The 22,679-nt window shown below is 46.5% G+C and overlaps 1 protein-coding gene and 1 pseudogene across 3 annotated transcripts in view; one reads left to right on the plus strand and one right to left on the minus strand.

Annotated features, from left to right (window-relative positions):
• LOC308591033 (solute carrier family 2, facilitated glucose transporter member 5-like) overlaps window positions 1-17,392 on the minus strand; it is a 41,376-nt gene extending 23,984 nt beyond the window's left edge. Inside the window, exon 1 of one of the 2 annotated variants that reach the window (XM_081201568.1) lies at window positions 17,143-17,392. In XM_081201568.1, the coding sequence (XP_081057694.1) occupies window positions 17,143-17,190 (48 nt within the window). In that variant the 5' untranslated portion in view covers window positions 17,191-17,392. Of the gene's footprint in view, window positions 1-710; window positions 1,360-17,142 lie in introns of those variants that run through there. The other variant, XM_081201567.1, reaches the window with a different exon arrangement.
• Window positions 17,393-17,677: 285 nt separating this feature from the next.
• LOC308590819 (elongin-B pseudogene) lies at window positions 17,678-18,360 on the plus strand (annotated as a pseudogene). The gene has a single exon. The product of its transcript is annotated as an elongin-B pseudogene (transcript).
• The last annotated feature ends 4,319 nt before the right edge of the window (window positions 18,361-22,679 follow it).

Consider the following 22,679-nt stretch of genomic DNA (forward strand, 5'->3'; position numbering starts at 1 on the left):
AGTCACACCACCCCTGCACCTTTGGCAATTAGCAGGGCAGATTATCTCCCCTTGTTTCCCTGCAGTGATATTGGGCATGCACAGGCTCCTTGCTTGGAGCAAAAAAAGAATGTTGCAGACCAAGGAAAAACTGCACAGTGCTTAAAAGACTACAGAAAACGGAATCTCAGACATCGGATGCTGATTGCCAGCATGCTAAAATGTTGCCCAATCAATATTGTGCAAAGATGTCTGTAGGGCTGGAACCCAGGTGCCTCAAATTCTCAACATCCTAACTCCATTCCCTCTTTTTCTAAAAAATAAAATAAAAATAAAATGCCAATATTTTTCAGTGCACAACCACCTACTCTTCTGACAAGGTGTCTTTCTGGACCTTTATGTCATGGGGCCGGTCCAAGGTTTTGTGGCCAGGGGACCTTTGCCAAACCCTCAGCCTATTCTGTCTTGCAGTGACCCTGCCACTCCCCCCTCCCACCAACAAACCCTGAGAAAAAATCCTTAAAAACAGGCCTGTCTCCAAGATCCAGCAGCAAACAGACTGTGGTCTGAGTCCACACCCTCCAACATTCCGCATGAAAATTGGGATATTCTGTCGTAAAACAAGAGGTTCTGTGTTTCAATTGGCAAAATTCTACTGTATTTTGCCCGTTTACCCCTCGACCCACATGCCCACAGAAGGAAACAGCGTCGTCTGCCAGCCAGACACTCACCCCCTTCCTGCCTTCGCATGGCACGCCGCCCGTATATTGATTTTCAGTCTTCATTTTAAACGCTCCTGCTGTCAGTTCTCTGCTCTGAGTTGCTGCTCTGTTTGCAGCGAATGCCCCAAATGGAAAGAAGGCAGATAGATATATAGAGCGAGCGAGATCTTCAGTATATGCACATACATGCACCTTGAGTGGAGCAGGGAACACCCAGCAATATTCTTTATAGCCTAACAGTGGGTGAAGTTTGCCCTCTGAACTTCCTCGAGATGGGCATGGCTGTCTCGTGCTGTCCTTGTGGATCGGCTTCTCTTTGCTCCTTTCAAGGTTCTGGGTTTGCAAACAGTCTTAAGGAGGGCGTGCGCTGCGAGCCAGGATCAGTGGCAGAGCACATGCTCCCGCAGGCAGGCGTTCCCACGTCCCATTATACAAAGCAGCCCCGAGTTGGCAGGAGTTGTGGAAGGGGCGTGGAAGAGGCGCATGCACACGCTGCCTGATCGGCTCAGAGAGAGCCGCTGTCTGTCAGAGTTGAGGGTGCTGGTTGTGAGTCGGCAGAATCTGGCCCTCTCCCGATCTGCGCTCTCCTCTTGGAAAGGGTTGCTTTGCTGCTGCTGCTGGAAAGCAGAGGAGGCTGCCAAGACCGTCTCTCCTTGCAAAGGGGCGGATTGAGCAATAACGAACGAAATTCATTCCAGCAGCGCATTGGAGCTCCGTCACACCACTAGTGTGGTCAGAGAGAAACCTTTTGCTGGAGACAAATGCTTGGTTTCTACACAGCGACCAAGCCTGTTTGGGGCTGATCTGTCTCTGGTGAAGCACTGTCTGCAATTTTGTCTTTTTTGGGGAGATGTTGTGGATGTCTCTTATAAGAAAACTTTTTCAAGCATGCACATAAACGCCCCAGAGTTTCAGAGTTCATATCCCAGGGCTCTAGAAGTTATAATGGGAAAACCCCATCTGGAAAAGTTAAAAATCCCCCTTTAAGGCTTTCAAAGTGGATTAGAGAAATTCAAGGATGGGAGATCTATCAGGCTGCATACACTTCTCTGGCGATCACTCGTAGCCGAGTAAGATTGTCTTCCGTAAACACGGTTTTAACAATGAGTCTGTAAGTGACTGTGGAGGACAATTTTGGACCCACACATCCTTCCACAGTGCGGACATTGGTTCCCGGGCGGGAGTTGATCACGGTGTGGATTTGCCAAGCGTGCCTTCCTCTTAGCACGTTTCTCCCTTTGTGTTCTGAGTTCGAGTGTCTTCAAAGCCCATGACACCTTTGGTAAAGGCTATTCTCCAACTAGAGTGCTTGCAGGCCAGTGTTTCCCAATTGTCAGTGTTTATACTACATTTTTAAAGATTTGCCTTGAGATTTGTCTTTAAACCTCTTTTGTTGACCACCAGCATTATACTTTCGATTTTTAAGTTTGGAATAGAGTAGTTGCTTTGTTGAAAGCACATGGCTTCCCCTCAAAGAATCCTGAGAACTGTAGTCTGTCAAGGGTTCTGGGAATTGTAGCTCTGTGATGAGTAAATTATAGTTCCCAGGATTCTTTGAGGAAAGTCTATGCTTTAAATGTGCTTTCAACATATGGCGTGTATTGTTTGTATAAACAGTTAAAGCCATGGTTTTCCCAGTAGTGATGTATGGAAGTGAGAGCTGGACCATAAAGAAGGCTGATTGCCGAAGACTTGATGCTTTTGAATTATGGTGCTGGAGGAGACTCTTGAGAGTCCCATGGACTGCAAGGAGATCAAACCTATCCATTCTGAAGGAAATCAGCCCTGAGCTCACTGGAAGGACAGATCCTGAAGCTGAGGCTCCAATACTTTGGCCACCTCATGAGAAGAGAAGACTCCCTGGAAAAGACCCTGATGTTGGGAAAAATGGAGGGCACAAGGAGAAGGGGACAACAGAGGACGAGATGGTTGGACAGTGTTCTCGAAACTACGAACATGAGTTTGACCAAACTGCGGGAGGCAGTGGAAGACAGGAGATCTGGTCCATGGGGTCACGAAGAGTCGGACACGACTAAACGACTAAACAACAACAACAGCTGTAGTCCACAGCTAAGTAGAACCTCCAGGCTCAGGAGCAGTATGCTGCAGAACACTAGGCTGGCCGTTTGAAGGGCATTTGAGTCCTCACTTTGAAGGAGCCCTGTTTGAAAGCCTGTCCTGTTAGGAGATATATAACTCTAAGAAGGGTTATTTCTTCTTACACTGGTGAAAGTCCATAACTTGGTGGCAGAGCATCTGCGCTGCATGCAAAAGGTTGCAGGTTCAATTCCTGGCATCTCAAGGCAGGACTGAGAGAGAACCCTACCTGAAACCCTGGAGTGCTGCTGCCAGTCAGTGTAGACAATACTGAGCCAATGATCTAAGTCAGTATAAGGCAGCATTCTAGGTTTTCTAGGTGTGGGTGGGTGTGGTGAGTTTCGCTCAGTAGTTGGCACATGGACTGAGCAGGCACACAGATCATTTGGTGACACTCTCCGCCCTGCTCTGGTGAGATGCGTTATATTTCTATTTAAATTGCAGCAATTCTTTCCAAATGTGCAACTACACATCTAGACAAGCATGTGCAAATTTTATGGACATGTGTGTCTTCTTTTGCAACGTTCTCCCCACCACCACCACTTGAAGACCAGTTGCAGTTGTTGGAGAGCAACATGGGAGACTCTCTTTCATATTCTGCTTCTGGCTGACATCTGACTCTCCACTGCTGGAAACAGGAGGCTGGGACAGATGGGCACAACAGGATTCCTTCTTACACATTCACTGAGGAATGCCTGATGCTGCTTTCAAAGGAACTCCAGTGTTCCCTGGAACACACTTCTAAATCTTGGGCTCAGGGAAGCCTCCATCAACCTGACGCCCTCCAAACCTTTTTGGATTTCCAAGTATCACCTACTGGGTTGGGGTCCATGGCCCAATTGTAGTCCAAAGCATCTCCGAAGGCTGCCGGGTCAGGGAAGACTGGCTTAGAGCCATGATGCGGAGCTTGTGGTCCTCCCAACTACAACTCCCATCAGACCCAGCCAGCATGGCAAAGGATATAGGAATGATGGGAGTTGTAGTCCAGTCGCATCTGGAAGGCAATATCCATCCATTCCAATGGGTCTGCTCAGCGTAGATCTAACATTGGCTATAACCCCCAAAACATATTAAAGGTTGCATGCAGCCAAATTTTACTCAGGTTAGACCCACTGGAATCAATAGACCTAAATTAGTCACGACCATCGATTTCAATGGGCCTGCTCTTGAGTAGGACATGCATTGGATACAACCCTAAGCCCATGTTTATACTTGTTATATGAATTTTTAGGTCATATATATATATATATATATATATATATATATATATGCAGGTTTTGGTGTCTTCGGGTATCTTCCCGTGTAAGAGTTGGGGTGTCTAGGCGACGTTTCGACGAGCTCTCACTCGTCATCTTCAGGCTGGTGCTTTCGGCTTCTTGTTACTAGAACAGAGCAGGATCTCGTCGCCTAGACACCCCAACTCTTACACGGGAAGATACCCGAAGACACCAAAACCTGCATTCCTGTACCCGTGAAAATCTACGAAAGCAAATATATATATATATATATATGAGATAAATGTTCATAAATGTACCAAGCAAACACATATAAACCACATGTCTGAAACCCATAGGAAAAGTCCTAAAGCCATTTTGACTCTTTCAGTCACCTCAAATATTTCTCTACAGGTCGAAGGAAATGCAGAAACCTCCCCATTGTCTCTGTCCTCACAAATCCTGCCTTAAGGGCACGTTTAAGGTGTGAATAGGGTGAGCCTGTGACCTGCCTCAGGATTTAAGTATTATCATTACAAAAGATACCCTTTTAATGAGGGTGAAAGAGGAGAGCGCAAAATATGGTCTGAAGCTCAACATCAAAAAAACGAAGATCATGGCCACTGGGCCCATCACCTCCTGGCAAATAGATGGGGAAGAAATGGAGGCAGTGAGAGATTTTACTTTCTTGGGCTCCATGATCAGTGCAGATGGTGACAGCAGTCACGAAATTAAAAGACGCCTGCTCCTTGGGAGAAAGGTGATGGCAAACCTAGACAACATCTTAAAAAGCAGAGACATCACCTTGCCAACAAAGGTCCGTATAGTAAAAGCCATGGTTTTCCCAGTAGTGATGTATGGAAGTGAGAGCTGGACCATAAAGAAGGCTGATCGCCGAAGAATTGATGCTTTTGAATTATGGTGCTGGAGGAGACTCTTGAGAGTCCCATGGACTGCAAGAAGATCAAACCTCTCCATTCTGAAGGAAATCAGCCCTGAGCGCTCACTGGAAGGACAGATTGTGAAGCTGAGGCTCCAATACTTTGGCCACCTCATGAGAAGAGAAGACTCCCTGGAAAAGACCCTGATGTTGGGAAAGATGGAGGGCACAAGGAGAAGGGGACGACAGAGAATGAGATGGTTGGATGGTGTTCTTGAAGCTACTAGCATGAGTTTGATCAAACTGCGGGAGGCAGTGGAGGACAGAAGTGCCTGGCGTGCTCTGGGCCATGGGGTCACGAAGAGTCGGACATGACTAAACGACTAAACAACAACAACATTACAAAAGAATGGCCAGGCTCCCCAGGTAATCCAGTCAAGTGACCATTAACAGGCAACCTGGCAGACAGGGTAAAAACAAAGCACTCGATTTCTGTTGTAGACCGCCTTTTCTGTGATGGAGGTATGATGTATCTGGTCTTGGGCTACACCCCTTCTGTGATATATGTATGATGTTTCTGGGGGTGGTCTTGGACTCCAGGGCGGGCAATTTAAAATGTCTATGGTAGGGCTTGCACGCATGGCTCTGGGTCCTCCTCCTCTCTCCTGCGTGTGGGGGAGAACCCTGTTGCAACAGTAGATAGGTAGCCGTGTTGGTCTGCCATAGTCAAAATAAAAAATTCCTTCCAGTAGCACCTTAAAGACCAACTAAGTTAGTTCTTGGTATGAGCTTTCGTGTGCATGCACACTTCTTCAGATCTGAAGAAGTGTGCATGCACATGAAAGCTCATACCAAGAACTAACTTAGTTGGTCTTTAAGGTGCTACTGGAAGGAATTTTTTTATTTTGCCTGTTGCAACAGTTAATAAAAGATCAGGCTTACTAGCTGCTTTGCTTCTCAATATTCTTTGGTTGGTCTATTATGTTCTCCTACCCACAGAGAACCTACTAAAGGACTCTATATGGGCTCTTGGGTACGCCATATGGGAAAAGGAGCAGTTTTTTTTTAATTACTTATATCAGTTGCATGCAACTAAATTTTACTGAGACGCACCGGAATCAATAGACCTAAATTAGTCACGGCCATCAATTTCAATTGAGTAGGACATGCATTGGATACAATCCTAAACCCATGTTTACACTATAGCTACAAATCAAGCCAAGCATATTTTACAAGCCCAGCAGTTCATCAGATCAGTGCACCACAGTCTTCCGATGGCATGAGTGTCAAGACAACCTGCAGGTTCTTATCTGCTGCAGCCTTCATCTGCCTTCACAGCCGTTGTAACATACCGCTTGTTATCTTCTGCCTGATATGCCGTTGAGGACTTCTTCCATCATTTGTCTATCTCCTATCTCCTCCCCTTTGACCTTACCGCCTTGGGTGACCAGACTCCCGACGGCTTCGCTCACAAGGGTCATAGGAACGTGCAAGCCCACTCACCATGACAAGGTGATGATCCAGCGAGTGACAGTTTACAGTGGTACCTCGGGTTAAGTACTTAATTCATTCCGGAGGTCCTGAAACTGTTCTTAACCTGAAGCACCACTTTAGCTAATGGGGCCTCCTGCTGCTGCTGCGCCGCTGGAGCCCAATTTCTGTTCTTATCCTGAAGCACTATTTCTGGGTTAGCAGAGTGTGTAACCTGAAGCGTATGTAACCTGAAGCGTATGTAATTCGAGGTACCACTGTATTTTACAAGCGCATCAGTTTATCCAACTTTTGAGTAAACTCCATCTCAGTCAAGTTCAATAGTTTTATGAGCCGGAATTGTACCCTATGCCTTCTGTGTAGAACCTATATAAAAAGAGCCAACTGGATGAGGCCAGTGGCCCATCTAGTCCAGCCTCCTGTTCTCATTGTGACCAAGCAAGACCTGAATGCAAGAACACTTGTTTCCCTTCCTGTGGTTTCCAGAAACTGCTACTCACAAGCATTTCTGCCTCTGATTATGAAGACAGAGCATAGCCAGTATGGCTAGTACCTCAGAAGAGAGCAGGGAAAAAAGCCATCGACATTAGTGGCCATCACTGCCTCTTGTGGCAGTGAGTTCCACAGTTGAACTGTGCTCTGCATGAAAAAGCAACAGCTTTTATTTGTCCTGAATCTTCCAGCTGGAACAACAGGATCAGGATGATAGACCTAATGGGCCGCTGGCCTGAGGCAGTAGGCTTTTTAATGTTCTTAGCTTGGTGATAAGTGCTGAGATGATCTTTTAATGCTGCAGAGGGGAAGTGAACCATTCACAAGGAAGAGTGAGAGACAGCACAGATATTCTGGCATTAGAGGCAGCTAATTGACACCTATATTCCGATCAACATCCTTAGTCTGATTTAAACCCACAAGTGGCTGTGCTGCACTTCCTGGTGGATTGCAATTTGACTGCTTCATAGAATCCTGTTATCTTATTCCTTTGAACTTCCGTCCTTTAGAAACTAGGCTTGTGTGATGATGGGGGTGAAAAAGGAAAAAAGAAGAAAAAAGTACAGAATAATCCTGCCATCTCTTCTCACATTTGCTTCTTTTTTGCCTCAAAGCCAGGAAGGGTGATAGGGAGGAAAAACCTATCCTATTAGCACAAAGGATTACAAGAGGCCAATAAATTCTTTTGCTTTGTAGCCAGCTCCCTTCTCTCCTCTGAATTTAATTGCTTTATAATACATTCCAGGCTGGTATATGACTTTCCAGCTCTGAATCATGGAACATCACTAATTCTTGTGGTATTGTGTTGCAGCTTAAATCTGCCCTGTATCACCAGTTATGGCTTTTTCTTCTTTTTTCTTTGCTCTGGAAAAAGATTTCCAACACTTAACGAAACAGTTCATCTATCAAAAGTAGTATGATGACAGGCAGAAATTAAATTGTGGTTCTGTTTCCCAGCAATGGAAAAAGCTGCATCAGTTGGGCAATCCACCTGGTGGATTTGCAATTCCCCTGAAGGAGCAGATTCATAGCTGGGAGGTATACCTTGATCTCTATTTGTCGCTGGCGCCTCAGGTAGCCTTTGTGGTCCAAAGCGCCTTTTACCGGTTTCAGCAGGTGAACCAGCTACCCCCTTTCCTGGATGGAGGCATCTTGGCTACATGGACTCGTGCATTAGGAACCTGCAAACCGGACTGAGCAACAGCTGCAGCTTCCTCCATCGCTGGGAAATAGCCCTGCTGTCGAATTTTCCCCTGTCATATCACACCTGTGCTAAAGCAACTGTACGAGCTGCCTATCTGCTACAGAATGTACTTGAAACCCATCACTGATTCTGTGATTCTTCTGGCTAAGATTCTTAAATAAAGGGCCAAAACTCCAAGAGAAAAGTTGCACATGTGAAAAGCTTTCGCTGAAGCCAGAAGAGCAAGAGGGATCGCTGCGCAGCTTTCCCTCTCCACGCAGCGCCCCATCAGCAAAGCGGGAGGAGAAACGGAGCCTTCCGTTTCTCCTCCCGCTTTGCTGGAGAGGTGCTGAGCAGAGAGGGAGAGAACATTTTTTTTCTTGTTCTCCTCCTCTAAAACTAGGTGTGTCTTATGGTCGGGTGCGTCTTATAGAGCGAAAAATGCGGTAATTTGTTTCTGTAGCAAACATCTAAGCATAGCTAAGCCAGCCCTGACATAGTGAATGCCACCTTTTCTTTCTCATCTGTAAAATACTGGAGGAAAAGACCTCTTGTGTTTTCCCAGTGCCCTGCCATATTTATTTTACAGTATCTCCAAAAGGCTCAAGAAAGGAGCGACCCTATGTGTTAAAACAACCGTAATGCTAACATAATATTTAGATAGTGTTGCCTTTCATTCTTTTGTGTTCTTCCGTGTTTGCCGAAGGGAATGGATTTTCTTTTTCTTTTTTAATTTCCCACCATCAACACATAGTACCTGGCATAATGTTTGCTCAGCTACTTTCTGGAGCCAAGTCAAGCCAAGTTCTTATGTAAAAAGGTCATGTGATCCATTCAGAGAGCGGTAGAATGCATCCCTCTCTCCCCCCACTTTCAAAGGTGCTATGTAAATATCTGCAGAATAATCACCAGGGTAGGGCTCTGTGTATTTCTCAGCTGCATCAAGCAAGGTTCGACAAAAAAATCAATACCTTTTGAATTTTAATTACACACACACAAACACATCAGTAGGGACGAATATAAGTTTCTGCACTTAGGCAGCAAGAACCAGCTGCACCAATATAAGATGGGGGATAATTGGCTTGCCAGTAGCACATGTGAAATGGATTTAGGGGTCTTAGTAGACAGCAAACTTAACACAAGTTAGCAGTGTGATGCAGCAGCAAAAAAGCCTAATGCTATTTTAGGCTAAATCAATAGAAGTACACTGTTTCGAACAATGAAAGTTATAAGGTAAAGGTACCCCTGACCATTAGGTCCAGTTGCAGATGACTCTGAGGTTGCACGTTCATCTCGCTCTATAGGCCAAGGGAGCTGGCGTTTGTCCACAGACAGCTTCCGGGTCATGTGGCCAGTATGACTAAGCCACTTCTGGCGAACCAGAGCAGAGCATGGAAACGCCGTTTACCTTCTCGCCAGAGTGGTACTTATTTATCTACTTGCACTTTGACGTGCTTTCAAACTGCTAGGTTGGCAGGAGCAGGGACCGAGCAACAGGAACTCACCCCGTCGCGGGGATTTGAACCACCGACCTTCTGATCGGCAAGCTAGGCTCATAGTAACACTCTATTCTGCCTTGGCCAGACCACACCTGAAGTAATGTGTCCAGTTTTGGGTGCCACAATTTCAGAAGGATATTGAAAAGCTGGAATGTGTGCATAGGAGGGCGAACCAGGATGATGGAAGGGTTTGGAAACCAAGCCTTATGTGGAATGGTTGGGGGTGTTGGGTATGTTTAGCCTGGGAAAGAGGGGACTGAGCAGAGATATGATAGTCATCTTCAGATACCTGAAGGGCTGTCACACGTAAGATGAAGCAAGCTTGTTTTCTCTTGCTCTGGAGCGTTGGGCTTGAACCAATGACTTCAGGTTACAAGAAAGGAGATTGCGACTAAACACCAGAAAGAACTTTCTGACGGCAAGAGCCGTTCAACAGTGGAACACTCTACCCCGGAAGGTGGTGGACTCTCTTTCCTTGGAGGTTTCTAAGCAGAGGTTGGATGGCCATCTGTCATGGATGCTTTAGCTGAGATTCTTGCATTGAAGAGGGTTGGACTAGATGACCCTCCCGGTCCCTTCCAATTCTGCAGTTCTATGATTCTGTGAATGAAGTTCCTAGCCTGTTGGGTTGAAATAAACGACAGACAAATGGCAAGTGTCATCTGGGAGGCATCTCCCGAGCATGTCTCGGGGAGTCCCTTTTATTGAATATTACAGCATTGCTACGTATGTGCTTGTTGCTGATTGGTTAACACAAATACATTGCAAGGGTTGCATATAAGACATTAATCATCAATAGATTAAAGGTTGGGAAAAGGAGCACAGAGTTGGACAGGCGTGAAGACCTTGTAATTAAACAATTACTAATGATTGATATAGCAAGACTTAAACTATAACTAATGATTGATATAGTAAAACTTAACAGGGCATAACTATTGTATTCCATAGATGTGGTCAACCATGCTTTAAGAACAGGTCAGGGTATGTTTCATGAACTGAATGTGAACTGAACATTCTAGGAAGGAATGTTTCAGCTCAGAGCAGTTTGCCAGACTCATGTGCAGAAGGAAAACTTCCCATCACTAGCCCTTAAGGTAGGGTTGCCAGACGTCCCCAGATTTGCAAATCAGCCCACGGACAAATTCCGTCCCCGGAATGTCCCCAGATTTGCAATTCTGTCCCCGGGAAACGTGGCAGCTGCAGCCTCAGCAGCTTGGAGCCAGCCTGGTAGCACAGTTGGCTCTGGCTGACTTCAGGAGCTGCTGGCTGCCATGGTGCCCGCCATTTTTCCTCGCCGAAAGTCCCCATATGATGTGTCTTGTGCGCATATGATGTGTCTTGTGTGATCTCCTGTCCCCTTACCAGTCTTAGAGCAGGAAGAAAGAAAGAAAGAAAGAAAGAAAGAAAGAAAGAAAGAAAGAGGGTTTATTTGGACTATTAACTCACCGTTAAAACACTATTATGAGGGCTGGTGATACACAAGATTAGATACACACAGGATCACGAGTTCTTCTAAAGAAAACATGAAATAGTTGGCTGAGCGAGCAAGATCAGATGGGCTTTGAAGGGCTGCCTATCACTACACAACTCCAGTAATAACACTGGAGGGCAGCAATCAGAGGGAGACTTTACACTGTCGCTTTGATATGGGTTGCTCCCTGTGGACTGCGTGGCAAAGATCATGCAGGGAAGGGCAGTCTTTTCTGGATGAAGCCTGCAATATAGCTGCCAAAGACGGAAACGCTTTCGTTTTTGCACAATCTCCCCTGCGACAATTTAACGGGCAAGCAATTGTATATTGCAGCGATGGCCACTCACTTGGATGACTTCCAACGAGGAGGCCTAGACCAATTCAAGGAGGTTCAGGCTGTCCCTGGCTACTAGCCATGATGGCTGCTTCCCTGCCTCCAGTGTTGGAGGCAGTATTGCTCTGCTATCCTTTGGACCACATTGGCAAGGCGGAGAGGGAGATCTTGCTGTCTGGGCAGCCCAGTCTTGTGCCTCAGGAAAGTTCCTTCAACGCTCCTGACAGTGGTTTAACTCAGTGTTTCCCAACCTTTTTCCGAACGTGGCCCCCTTCTGACCTGGTTTCCTTCCTGTGCCCCCCCATGGGCGTAGCCAAGTAAGTAACAATTAATACAGTGGTACCTCGGGTTAGAGGGACGCGGGTGGCGCTGTGCATTAAACCACAGAGCCTAGGACTTGCTGATCAGAAGGTCGGCGGTTCAAATCCCCGCGATGAGGTGAGCTCCAGTTGCTCGGTCCCTGCTCCTGCCAACCTAGCAGTTTGAAAGCACGTCAAAGTGCAAGTAGATAAATAGGTACCGCTCCGGCAGGAAGGTAAACGGCATTTCCGTGCGCTGCTCTGGTTCTCCAGAAGCGGCTTAGTCCTGCTGGCCACATGACCCGGAAGCTGTACGCCGGCTCCCTTGGCCAGTAAAGCAAGATGAGCACCGCAACCCCAGAGTCGGCCACGACTGGACCTAATGGTCAGGGGTCCCTTTACCTTTACCTACCTCAGGTTAAGAACTTAATTCGTTCCAGAGGTCTGTTCTTAACCTGAAACTGTTCTTAACCCAAAGCACCACTTTAGTTAATGGGGCCCCCTGCTGCTGCCGCTCCGCCGCCGCACAATTTCTGTTCTCATCCTGAAGCAAAGTTCTTAACCCAAGGTACTATTTCTGGGTTAGTGGAGTCTGTAACCTGAAGCATATATAACCCAAGGTACCACTATACAAATCTGAGATTCTGCCCCTCTAACAAAAAGCCTGGCTACGCTCATACCCCCCCCCCATCCTACCAATAGAAAGGTAGCTATTTAAATGTTTTGTTTGTAAAGAGAACATGTTTTATTTATAGTTTTTAAAAATAATTCATACAAAATACAATTACCTAAAATGATAGGAACATACTGAGATACTGTTGAAGCAAAAAGAAATGTAGAATCATGGAGCTGGAAGGGACCCCAAGGGTCATCTAGTCCAACCCCCTGCAATGTAGGAAACTCAGCTAAAGCATCCATGACAGACGGCCACCCAACCTCTGCTTAGAAACCTCCAAGGAAGGAAAGTCCCTGCAATGCAGGAATCAAATACCTACTGGCCTGCTCTGCTGTATTGGCGGAACCAGGGGTTAGCAACCTTTTTCAGCCATGGGCCACAGTCCCTCAGACCATATGGTGGGCCAGACTAAATTTTTTTTTTTGGGGGGGAATGAACGAATTCCTATGCCCCACAAATAACGCAGAGATGCATTTTAAATAAAAGGACACATTCTATTCATGTAAAAACATGCTGATTCCCGGACCGTCCGCGGGCCGGATTGAGAAGGCGATTGGGCTGCATCCGGCCCCTTGGCCTTAGGTTGCCTACCCCTGGGAACATTTGAATTCAGGGTGCGCAGCAGGGTTATATAGCAACTCTTCTTATCTTTCAAACCTATATATCGCAACAGCTACCAGTTCCCTTCCGCTCCACTTGAGCCATAAATCTCTGAACTTCAGATCTGCCTGCTTGTAAATCTCACAGCCTTGCCCCTGAGCAGCGCTCCTCAGGCCGCCAGTGCAATTAGAAATCAATTGCTAGTTGTAAATTGGGAGCTAATGGAAATGCAGGCAGGTACCCAGGGAAAAACATGACAGGTAATCAGAGTCCCTAATTAACTCGGTATCTCCAGGACAACGAGTTCTTATTTCACACTAATCACTGGCCTCACTTGTTTTTTCTTCTTGGGTCCACTCAGGTGAATGTGCAGCCACTGAATGAAGCACAGGTGAGGAGACTTAGGCCCCGGGGGCCAAATATGGCTCTTTTATCTGGCCCTCAGGAGTTTTCCCAGGCCACACACCCCTCAGTTCCTGGACCAGGAAAATGTGGCCGTAGTAGTTCATGCACCTCTCAGTTCCTGGACCAGGAAAATGTGGCCGTAGTTCATGCATTGGTCACCTTCAGGATTGGATTACTGCAATATGCTCTGTGTGGGGCTTCTGCTGTGCTTGACCAAGGAGCTGAACTTAGTGCAAAACGCTGCAGCGCAGTTGCTGGCAAGAGCAAGGCCTCCCTTCTAGCTCAATATTTTAGCTCAGTGAAGTTTCCCTTAAACTGAAAATAAGTGTGTGTGTGGTTCAGCTTCACCTCTTGTGAACCTAGCTGCTTCCCGTTCCTGCTCTTTGGCTGCTTTCTCCTTCACTGTTGACATTTCCATTGCAATTTCTTGGGCCTGCGACTTTGCTTATGCAATCCTGCAAAGCACTAGAGGCATAAGGATAGGAGTCCAGAGAGAACAGGAATCCTGACAATGCTTTGCCAAGGAAACTTGAGCAGAAAACAGCATATAATTTGAGATGAAAAGGACCAGAGGTTTTGTCTTTCTTACACCAGGCCTTGTACACAGCAGAGAGACATTCAAACAAACACACAGAGGAAAGAAACTCCCTCAGAACAACACAGCCAATCAGGATTCATGCTACCTCAGCAAACATCATGCCAGTCTGGCTAATTGCTAAGCTACACCTCAAGCACCTTTCTTAATGGATAATAACAGGATTAACCTTTAAGTACATAACACATTGAATGATTTCTGCTGTTGTCCTTCCAAAAAAAACAACAACCATGTGAGGTAAGTCAGTCTAACTCACTGAGTGGGGATTTGAACCCTGGTCTCCCATGTCATAGTCTAACACTCTAACCACTGCACCACACTGAAAAAACAATGAAAATGTAGCTACCTAGATATTTTTTTTGCAAATTAGGTTTAAAATCCAGATGCCAGCTCTGGAAAGAGTAGGAAAGATTTTCTGGGTTCGCCCTTCCTTTACAGGGTTTATTTATACAATAAGGATTTTTATTTTTATTTAATATAACATTTTTGTGGCATCAAAAAGTGATATAAGAGTGCTAAAAATAATTGTTGGAAGGATGCCCAGGCTTTGTTTAAAGAATAAGCACCTGACATGTGCTAGCTTGCTTGCACTCTTAGGACTCCCTGGGTGTGGGGCAGGATTATGCCCTCCTTCCTGCTCTTAATTAGGGTGGGTAGGGGGGCGCCACAGGCATGCAGCTGCGAATGGAAACAGGAGACAAAATATTTATTTATTCATTCATTCTTTTTAACCTTTTTTATAATGTCCAACTACCAAGTCTTCAGGGCAGCTAAAAAAAAAAAGCTAATAGACACAGCTTTCTAATGGTCAGCTATGTAGTACTGACATCTGAAACCAAGACTCCTTGGCACTTAATAATGCTGAAGTATGGGGAGAATGGGGACACGAAGGCGCCAGTTGTGGGTGGTGTTGTTGAAAGGGAAGAGCTTTAATAATGCCCAAATGCATTGCATTTCAGAATAAATCCTTCTGCAAGGACAGCTTGCAGCCTGGTATAAAATGAAGGGTTCTATATCAGGTTGGGGAGGAGCTGTGGCTCAGTGCTTAAAGCTTCTGCTTTGCACGCAGAAAGCCTTGGGTTCAATCCCTGGTGTCTCCAGGAAGAAGAACTACGCCTGAAATCATTGCGAGTAGGCTGAGACAACCCTGAGCTAGAATGGAGCAAGGGTCTGACTCAGTACAGTCGTAGCTTGGATCCCAAATGCCTTGCAAGTCGAATGTTTTGGCTCCCGAACACCACAAACCCGGAAGTGAGTGTTCCGGTTTGTGAACGTTCTTTGGAACCTGAACGTTCAATGTGGCTTCCACGGCTTCTGATTGGCTGTAGGAGCTTCCTACAGCCAATCAGAAGCCATGCCTTGGTTTCTGAACGTTTTGGAAGTCAATCGGGCTTCCGGAACGGATTCTGTTTGACTTCTGAGGTACCACTGTATAAGGGAAAGGATGTTTTTCAAAGTTATATTGTGTGCACAGCCATAGTCATGACCATTATTTTCAGGTCACCTGGCGGGAATTCTTTAGCTGAGATTCCTGCATTGCAGGGGCTTCATAGGTGTCAACTTTTTGCTTTTCTTGCGAGGAATCCTATTCAGAATAAGGTAATTTCCCTTAAAAAAGGGAAAACATTGACAGCTATGAGGGGCTTGGACTAGATGACCCTTGGGGTCCCTTTCTAACTCTACAATTCAAAGAAAACTCGTAGACAACTGAGCGATGCTGATCTAGCCAAGGGCAAATCCTGCTCTCCATATTGCCCCTAGCACTTCCCTAGCTTTTTTTTCTTTCTTTCTAGAATTCAGTCTTAGCGGTGAGCATTCCATTCCCGTGTAATCTCACTGTATACAAGTTGTACAAGTGACAATAAAGTATTTCAATTCCTGGGAAACTTCTGATTCCATCTCAGCCTGGGGACTTTTGCCTGGAGGGAGGAGATCCAGCCTGTCTTCCAGAGGCTTTGATGATGCAGACTCTGACTCTGGCAACTCTCCCACCTGGCCAACAGAAATCTGTCTTCAAAAGAGCAACACATTTTTAGACCGCCTTCCCCAGGCAGACGCTGCATTAGTGAGCTCTGGAGGTCAGATGTTTTACCTATCTTTCGGTTTCTAACGGCCTTTGTGACACTCTAGTGCAACTGGCTAGACGGGACTCTTCTGGTGCTGATGAAACTAAGGCAAAGGAAGCCCACACCCAGAAGGACTCAGAAATACTAAGGCCCCAGGCTTCAATCCACTGGTTTTTGCATAGTGGGGCTAACCTATTTGCACCACATCTCAACCCGGAATCGTTTGGGTTCATTCTCAACATGCTGCTTTCAGTCTAGGCTGAGTCTAGGTCCTGCCTCTGTAGATCTCCAGTAAGCAACTAGAGCCTGACCCCCTTTCAAGGCTGCATCCCATTTTAAAATCAACCCAGACCCTCCAACACTTCTCTGATGGAAATAGAGACGTCTCATTCCAAAATGATAATTTTACTATTTATACCCCACACATCTTACTGGGTTTCCCCGGCCACTCTGGGCAACTTCCAACATAAAATCATAATAAAGCATTAAACATTTTAAAAAACCCACTTACCTATATAGGATTGCCTTCAGACAGCTCGGGAGGTCAGATAACTCCATACCCTCAAACCTTTCTCCAATCAAAATAAGGACATCCTAAGGAAAAGTGGGACATTCTGGGATCAAATCAGAAACTGGGACTGCTTCTCTAAATCAGGGATGTCCCTGGAAAATAGGGACACTTGGAGGGTCTGTCAACCCCATCCAGAAATTATCTTTCTCCTTCAAATTCAAACTACACAACTGAATCTGAACCATTTCAGCCCTTAGCAGCAGGTTATCACTCTCTCTAGGCTGTGGTGCATATTGCACTCCAAAGGCTGGAGAGTTATTCCCAGCTATCAGGGAACAATGACATTTCTTTGTAAACCTTGCCCCTCATCTAGCAGCACTTTATGGGCAAAGCCGTGACAGACCCATTTAAAATAATTCCGATGGTCCAGACTTTTATGATAGTTTTTTAATATGGTGGGTGGGATACAAATCTCTCCTTCAGCGCAGGTTTTTAAACAGAGGTTGGGTGCTCATCTGTTGAGGATTTTTTAGCTGTCATCGCACTGCAGGGGATTGGACTACATGACCCTTGCGGGACCCTTCCAATTCTGCAATTCTATGATTTTATGAAACCCTCCGCAACTTACCCCTTCCTTGCCTGTGAGCGTTGCCTCGGAGCCCTTCTCCATTTTCATGCTCGAGGAACCGAGAACCGCAACGGGCCTGAGAGCTTTTGCGTTCGGGATGAGAAAGAAAATGCTGAAACGAAGGGTTGTGCTATGTCTCTTTCTTGCACTTTGACTCTGTCCAAGACCCCAATTGCTTAACAGGCTTGTTCTGCCCTCTTGGACCTTAGAGTTGCCTGTTCTTCAGGCTCCAGGAGGCAGATCTTTTGCCAGCTTGATACTCCACAGTTTCTCAGCTTTTAGAGTGAGGGCTGGACTTGGCAGCTCAAATAGCTTCGCTTCCACGGCTCCTTGTCAAGGCTGTTGCAGAGGTTTCAATGTTGCACAACAGAGGAGGATCATGACCTTAACACACCCCACGCAGCAGGGAGATGTTCCTGAGATACATGAGCAGCAAAGGAGGGCTGGCAATTATTACCTGGCTTAATTTCTGCTTCCCTAGTTCTTTTTGTCTAGTGCCAGCAAGAAGGAGAATGTGGAAGAAAATGAGCAGATGGGTGGATATCAAAACATGGATGCAGACGACTGGGGGTTCTGCTGCTTTTTCCTCTCTGGGGGGTCTGGGCTGAGGTTAGATGTCTTTTTAATGATCCGACGTCACAAGACGACCATCTTCACAGACGCCAAGGACTCCAGTGTATGAGCTGAAAAGAATTGTTGAGGGGATACTTAAGAGACCCCCAGAAGAACAAAGGCTAAACAAGGATGACCAGCTGTTGGATGACAGCAAAACCCTCGGAGACTGTGGCTTCACCAGCCAGACAGCACAACCTCAGGCCCCAGCAACAGTTGGCTTGGCCTTCAGAGCCTCTGAAGATGCCTTTGAGCCCCTCCACATTGATCCCTTCTCCAGCCCCCCAGAGCTCCCAGACGTGATGGAGCCCCAGGACTCTGGTAGTAGCGCCAACGAGCAAGCAGTGCAGTGAGAGGCCAGAGGGAGACAGAGCGAGCTGCAAAATCCGTGGCACCCCCTTCCCCACCAGCCACTCCCTCCCTCAACCCTCCAGCGTGGAGAGAGACATGGCACTGTCCCACTCCTCCAATCCAGATCCCCCTTTTACTCCACCCCTCTCCATACAAGACCACACCTCCTTCCAAGCCCCTCCCCACTCATCAAACAGAGCAATGTTTTCATTTTTGGTTTTGGAAACAATAAAAGTTCAGCTGGTAAAAAATAAATGGATGCAGATAAACTAGGCTGTGGGTAACATCTCAACCTCCTGCACAAGCATTCACCACCTGAGCCGCTGCTGCTGTGTGTGTTTCAGGCCAGAGTTGCATCATCTGTCATTTTTCGGGGTTGGCAGCTAGGCAACGTTGAGCCAAATCCGGCTGAAGGCAGACTCCCAACTGGCTCACTACCTACAACAAAAAAACCCTGACCAACCCCAGAAGAGAAATATCTGCAGCACCAGCATAGGCGCCGACTCCATGGGGCCTGAGGGGGCTCGAGCCCCCTCAAAAAAATTTTTGGGGGGGCTCAGCCCCCCCAATAATCTCGGGCGCCCTTCCAGCAGAGCGCCGCTGCCGTCCCCCGCCTCCTCCCCACCTGCTCCTTCGCCAGCCAGCCAGCCAGCCGCGCGCCCTAATCGGAGAGCCCCGGCCGTCCCCCGCGAGATTAGGGAATCCCCGGGGGCGGGGGCTCCTGCCTCGCTGCTTCGCAGCACCACCGCCACTGCCAAGGCACTGCCGGAAATCCCGAGAGAACAGGGGAATCCCGACTGGCCACACCTCCCAGCCAGCCAATCGGCTGGCTGGGGGGCGTGGCTTGCCCTATTTAGGGCTGGAGCCACTTTATTTGCATATTCATGAGCTTACTTATTATTCATGAGCTTTCCCGGGCCCCCCCCAATATTTTTTATAAGTCCGCGTCCCTGAGCACCAGTTTTCCATTTGTGTGCAATGGGAGATGGGTGTGTTTTGTACCTGGTATTAAAAGAGGACTTGACAGATTCATAGAGGAGAAGGTCATCGGTGCCTAGCAGTCACAATGGCTATGTCCTGCCTTCAGGGTTCGAGGCAGCAATGCTTCTGTTGGAAAGGGGAGAGTGCTCTTGTGCTTGGGTTTTGCTTGAGGGTTTCCCATGGGCACCTGAGTCGGCACTGTGAGCATAGCATGCTAGATGGGCCATTGGCCTGATCCAGCAAGCTCTTCTTATGTTCTTATATGGAAGCTAAGCTGCTAACGGCCTCAGCCCAGTATACCTGAAGGAGCGTCTCCACCCCCATCGTTCTGCCCGGACGCTGAGGTCCAGAGCTGAGGGCCTTCTGGCAGTTCCCTCACTGTGAGAAGCAAAGCTACAGGGAACCAGGCAGAGGGCCTTCTCGGTAGTGGCACCCGCCCTGTGGAACTCCCTCCCACCAGATGTCAAAGAGAAAAGCAACTACCTCACATTTAGAAGACATCTGAAGGCAGCCCTGTTTAGGGAAGTTTTTAATGTGTGACATTTTAATGTACGGTATTTTTAATCTTTGTTGGAAGCTGCCCAGAGTGGATGGGGAACAAATAATGTACAAATAACAACTTCTTCTTCTTCTTCTTCTTCTTCTTCTTCTTCTTCTTCTTCTTCTTCTTCTTCTTCTTCTTCTTCTTCTTCCTGTACCTACTTGATCCATGTTTTCTTGATCATGCAATTTTCCATGGATCATGTTTTCCAAGGATCATGCAAGCATGTCTACAGAGGGTTACTTGAGAGCATGTGGTGATGTTTATTGTAGGGTAGGGACCCAGCTGTGGACCAAAAAAATCACCATTTCAAAGTAGACCTGTTGAAGTTAATGAACCCATGGTCATTCATTTTGATGGATCTGCTTAGATTATGACTAATATTGAGAGGGAATGTGGTACAGTGGTTAGAGTCTTGGACAAGGATCTGGGAGACCAGGGTTCAAATCCCCACTTGGTCATGAGGCCTTGGACCAGTCACTGCCTCTCTCCCTGATCAGCCTTCACAGGGCTGGTGTGGGGACTAAACAAGGAGGGGGAGGGAACCATGTATGCCACCTTGAGCTCTTTGGAGGAAAAGGTGGAATATAAATTATATATATATATATATATATATATATATATATATATAGAGAGAGAGAGAGAGAGAGAGAGAGAGAGTTGGGTACAAACACATTTTATGATATAAAGTAACAACAAGGAAGAACTTGCTGCTGAGAAAGTGCAAAATTATTTCTTTTGTGATTGGGTAACCTGTCACACACATCTGGGGTTAACATCAAGATCTTAAACCAGGTTGCATCTATCAACCCCTTATGACAATTGTACCTCGTTTTATAGTACTAATAATGCAGCCAAAGGGTTAATTCCACAGAGATGCCATTGCCCCTCTTGCACATAAGACTTTTGATTGGCTGCCCTCTTCTCTGGTCCTCTGGCTCCCTCTTTAGGCAGGTCAGTGCAGTACCTGATGTAGAATTGAAAACCCCCACCAAATCATTACCTTCATTGCTACTAATACTAATAATTTATTGTTTATACCTCGCCCATCTGACTGGGTTCCCCCAGCCACTCCGAGCGGCTTCCTTGTCAGCACGTGTAGAATGACTGGTGGTGTTGACATTTTTAAGTTTGACTGTAGTGGTGGTTAGTGCCTATTACTTTCATTATGACAGTCATACCTTGGTTGCCGAACGCCTTGGAACTCGTATGTTTCGGCTCCCAAACGATTGAAAACCAGAAGAGCGTGTTCTGTTTTTTGAATGATTTTCGGAAGTTGGATATCTGGCGCAGCTTCTGCGGCTTCCAATTGGCTGCAGGACGCTCCTGCAGCCAATCGGAAGCCACGCCTTGGTTTCGAACAGTTCTGGGAGTTGAACAGACTCCCAGAACGCATTCTGTTCGAGAACCAAGTATGACTGTATTGAGAGCATTTTACCCAGCTCTTCACCCAAAAAACTCCCAGGGTGGCATACATGGCATCAGGTTTACAATCAAAAAAGTAAATTAAAAAATTAAAAAATGACTTAAACCAGGTAGCATCTATCAACCACTTATTTTTAAAAATATAATTTTTATTAAAGATTTCCTTACGTTACAAAAGTAAGTGCATTGTCTCTTTTTTCAGGCTGTGTTTTCTAGAATCAGTTACATTTGTTGTGAGACATTAGTGTTATATGCAGTATTAAGGTTGGGAAGAAAGAGAGGGTGGTGGTGGTGCTGGTGGTAAAACATGTTCTCATTAAAGGAGAGCACGGGTTGCAGATGGGGCCAAACAAGACACCCTCATGGTTGTCAGGCAGGATAGTTTCAAGGCTTGGATCAGATTGGTGGATGAAGTTACTGGGGTAAAATTGATGTTGCCAATTTTAGGGGAGGGATCAGAGGTTATTTAAGCAAGGTCCACAGCTTGTTCCTTTCTCTTTCGCTGTGGACACTGGATTACATGGAGCACTTGGACTGTCTGGAGGACAGTGATGCAAACTTCTCATTGTCTGGTTACATTTCTTTATTTCCCCCTTCTTTTAATCCTCTTTAGTCCCTTAAATAATTTAATTCCCCTTTTTCCTGTTCGATTTCCCACCCCACCCCTTACCCTGCCCTGCCCTGTGGGAAGATTCTCCCTGTATCTGTGGCTTGCCTTTCTTTCGCAAAAAGGTTTCCCCCATTTCTCCTGTTGTAAATTGTGGGGCTAGTCAGGGCTGTTCCCATCTTAGCTGGAATCACTTTCGTTTATAGCACCCCCGAAGGTTGGCTTTATTTGAGTGTGTGCAGCGCTGTTGGCCAAATTTTAATCTAGCCTTGGGCGGGAGCACTATTTTGAGTTCCTTTAATATTGCTATGAGACTAAGATTCTCAAGAGCAGAGGCATGGAGCCCTATTCGGCCTGCGCATAACTTCCAAGCCTAAGTATGCTACAGGTAGCAGTTAATTGTTAAGTCTCTGACCTCTCTATAAGAATGTACCTGCTTGCAGGCTCAGTTGCTGCTAATGTATATCTGAGGCAGACAGAGGGCGGCAGAGGCTCTCTGTGCCTCCAATGACTATGAGCACTCTGTATATGCTCTTGAACTATGCTGTTTCTGAACAAGTTTATTTTCTTTAAGTTTGTTTTGCCCTGATAGTGGCGACTGCCATTTTAGAGAGGAGCCATTGTGGTTTAGTGGCTAAAGTGTAGGACTAGGACCTGGAAGACAGGGTTCGTATCCCCCTCTTAGCCATTGTTATAACAAAACAAAACAAACTGCTCCTTTGGGGCTATTCTGTTGCTGGGTAGTTCGGCCCATTTGTGATAAAAGAACTTTGGGTTTCTTGAAGGGGTGCTTCCCTCTAAAAGGGCAAGCAGGGGTACCTGGACAAGCTGTGGGCTGCCTCAACTCTGCTATTTCACTGAAGAAGAGTTTGGATTTGATATCCCGCCTTTCACTCCCTTTAAGGAGTCTCAAAGCGGCTAACATTCTCCTGTCCCTTCCTCCCCCACAACAAACACTCTGTGAGGTGAGTGGGGCTGAGAGACTTCAGAGAAGTGTGACTGGCCCAAGGTCACCCATGG

Source organism: Podarcis bocagei (genome assembly GCF_964188305.1).
Source record: "Podarcis bocagei genome assembly, chromosome: 7".
NCBI classification, from domain to species: Eukaryota; Metazoa; Chordata; class Lepidosauria; order Squamata; family Lacertidae; genus Podarcis; species Podarcis bocagei.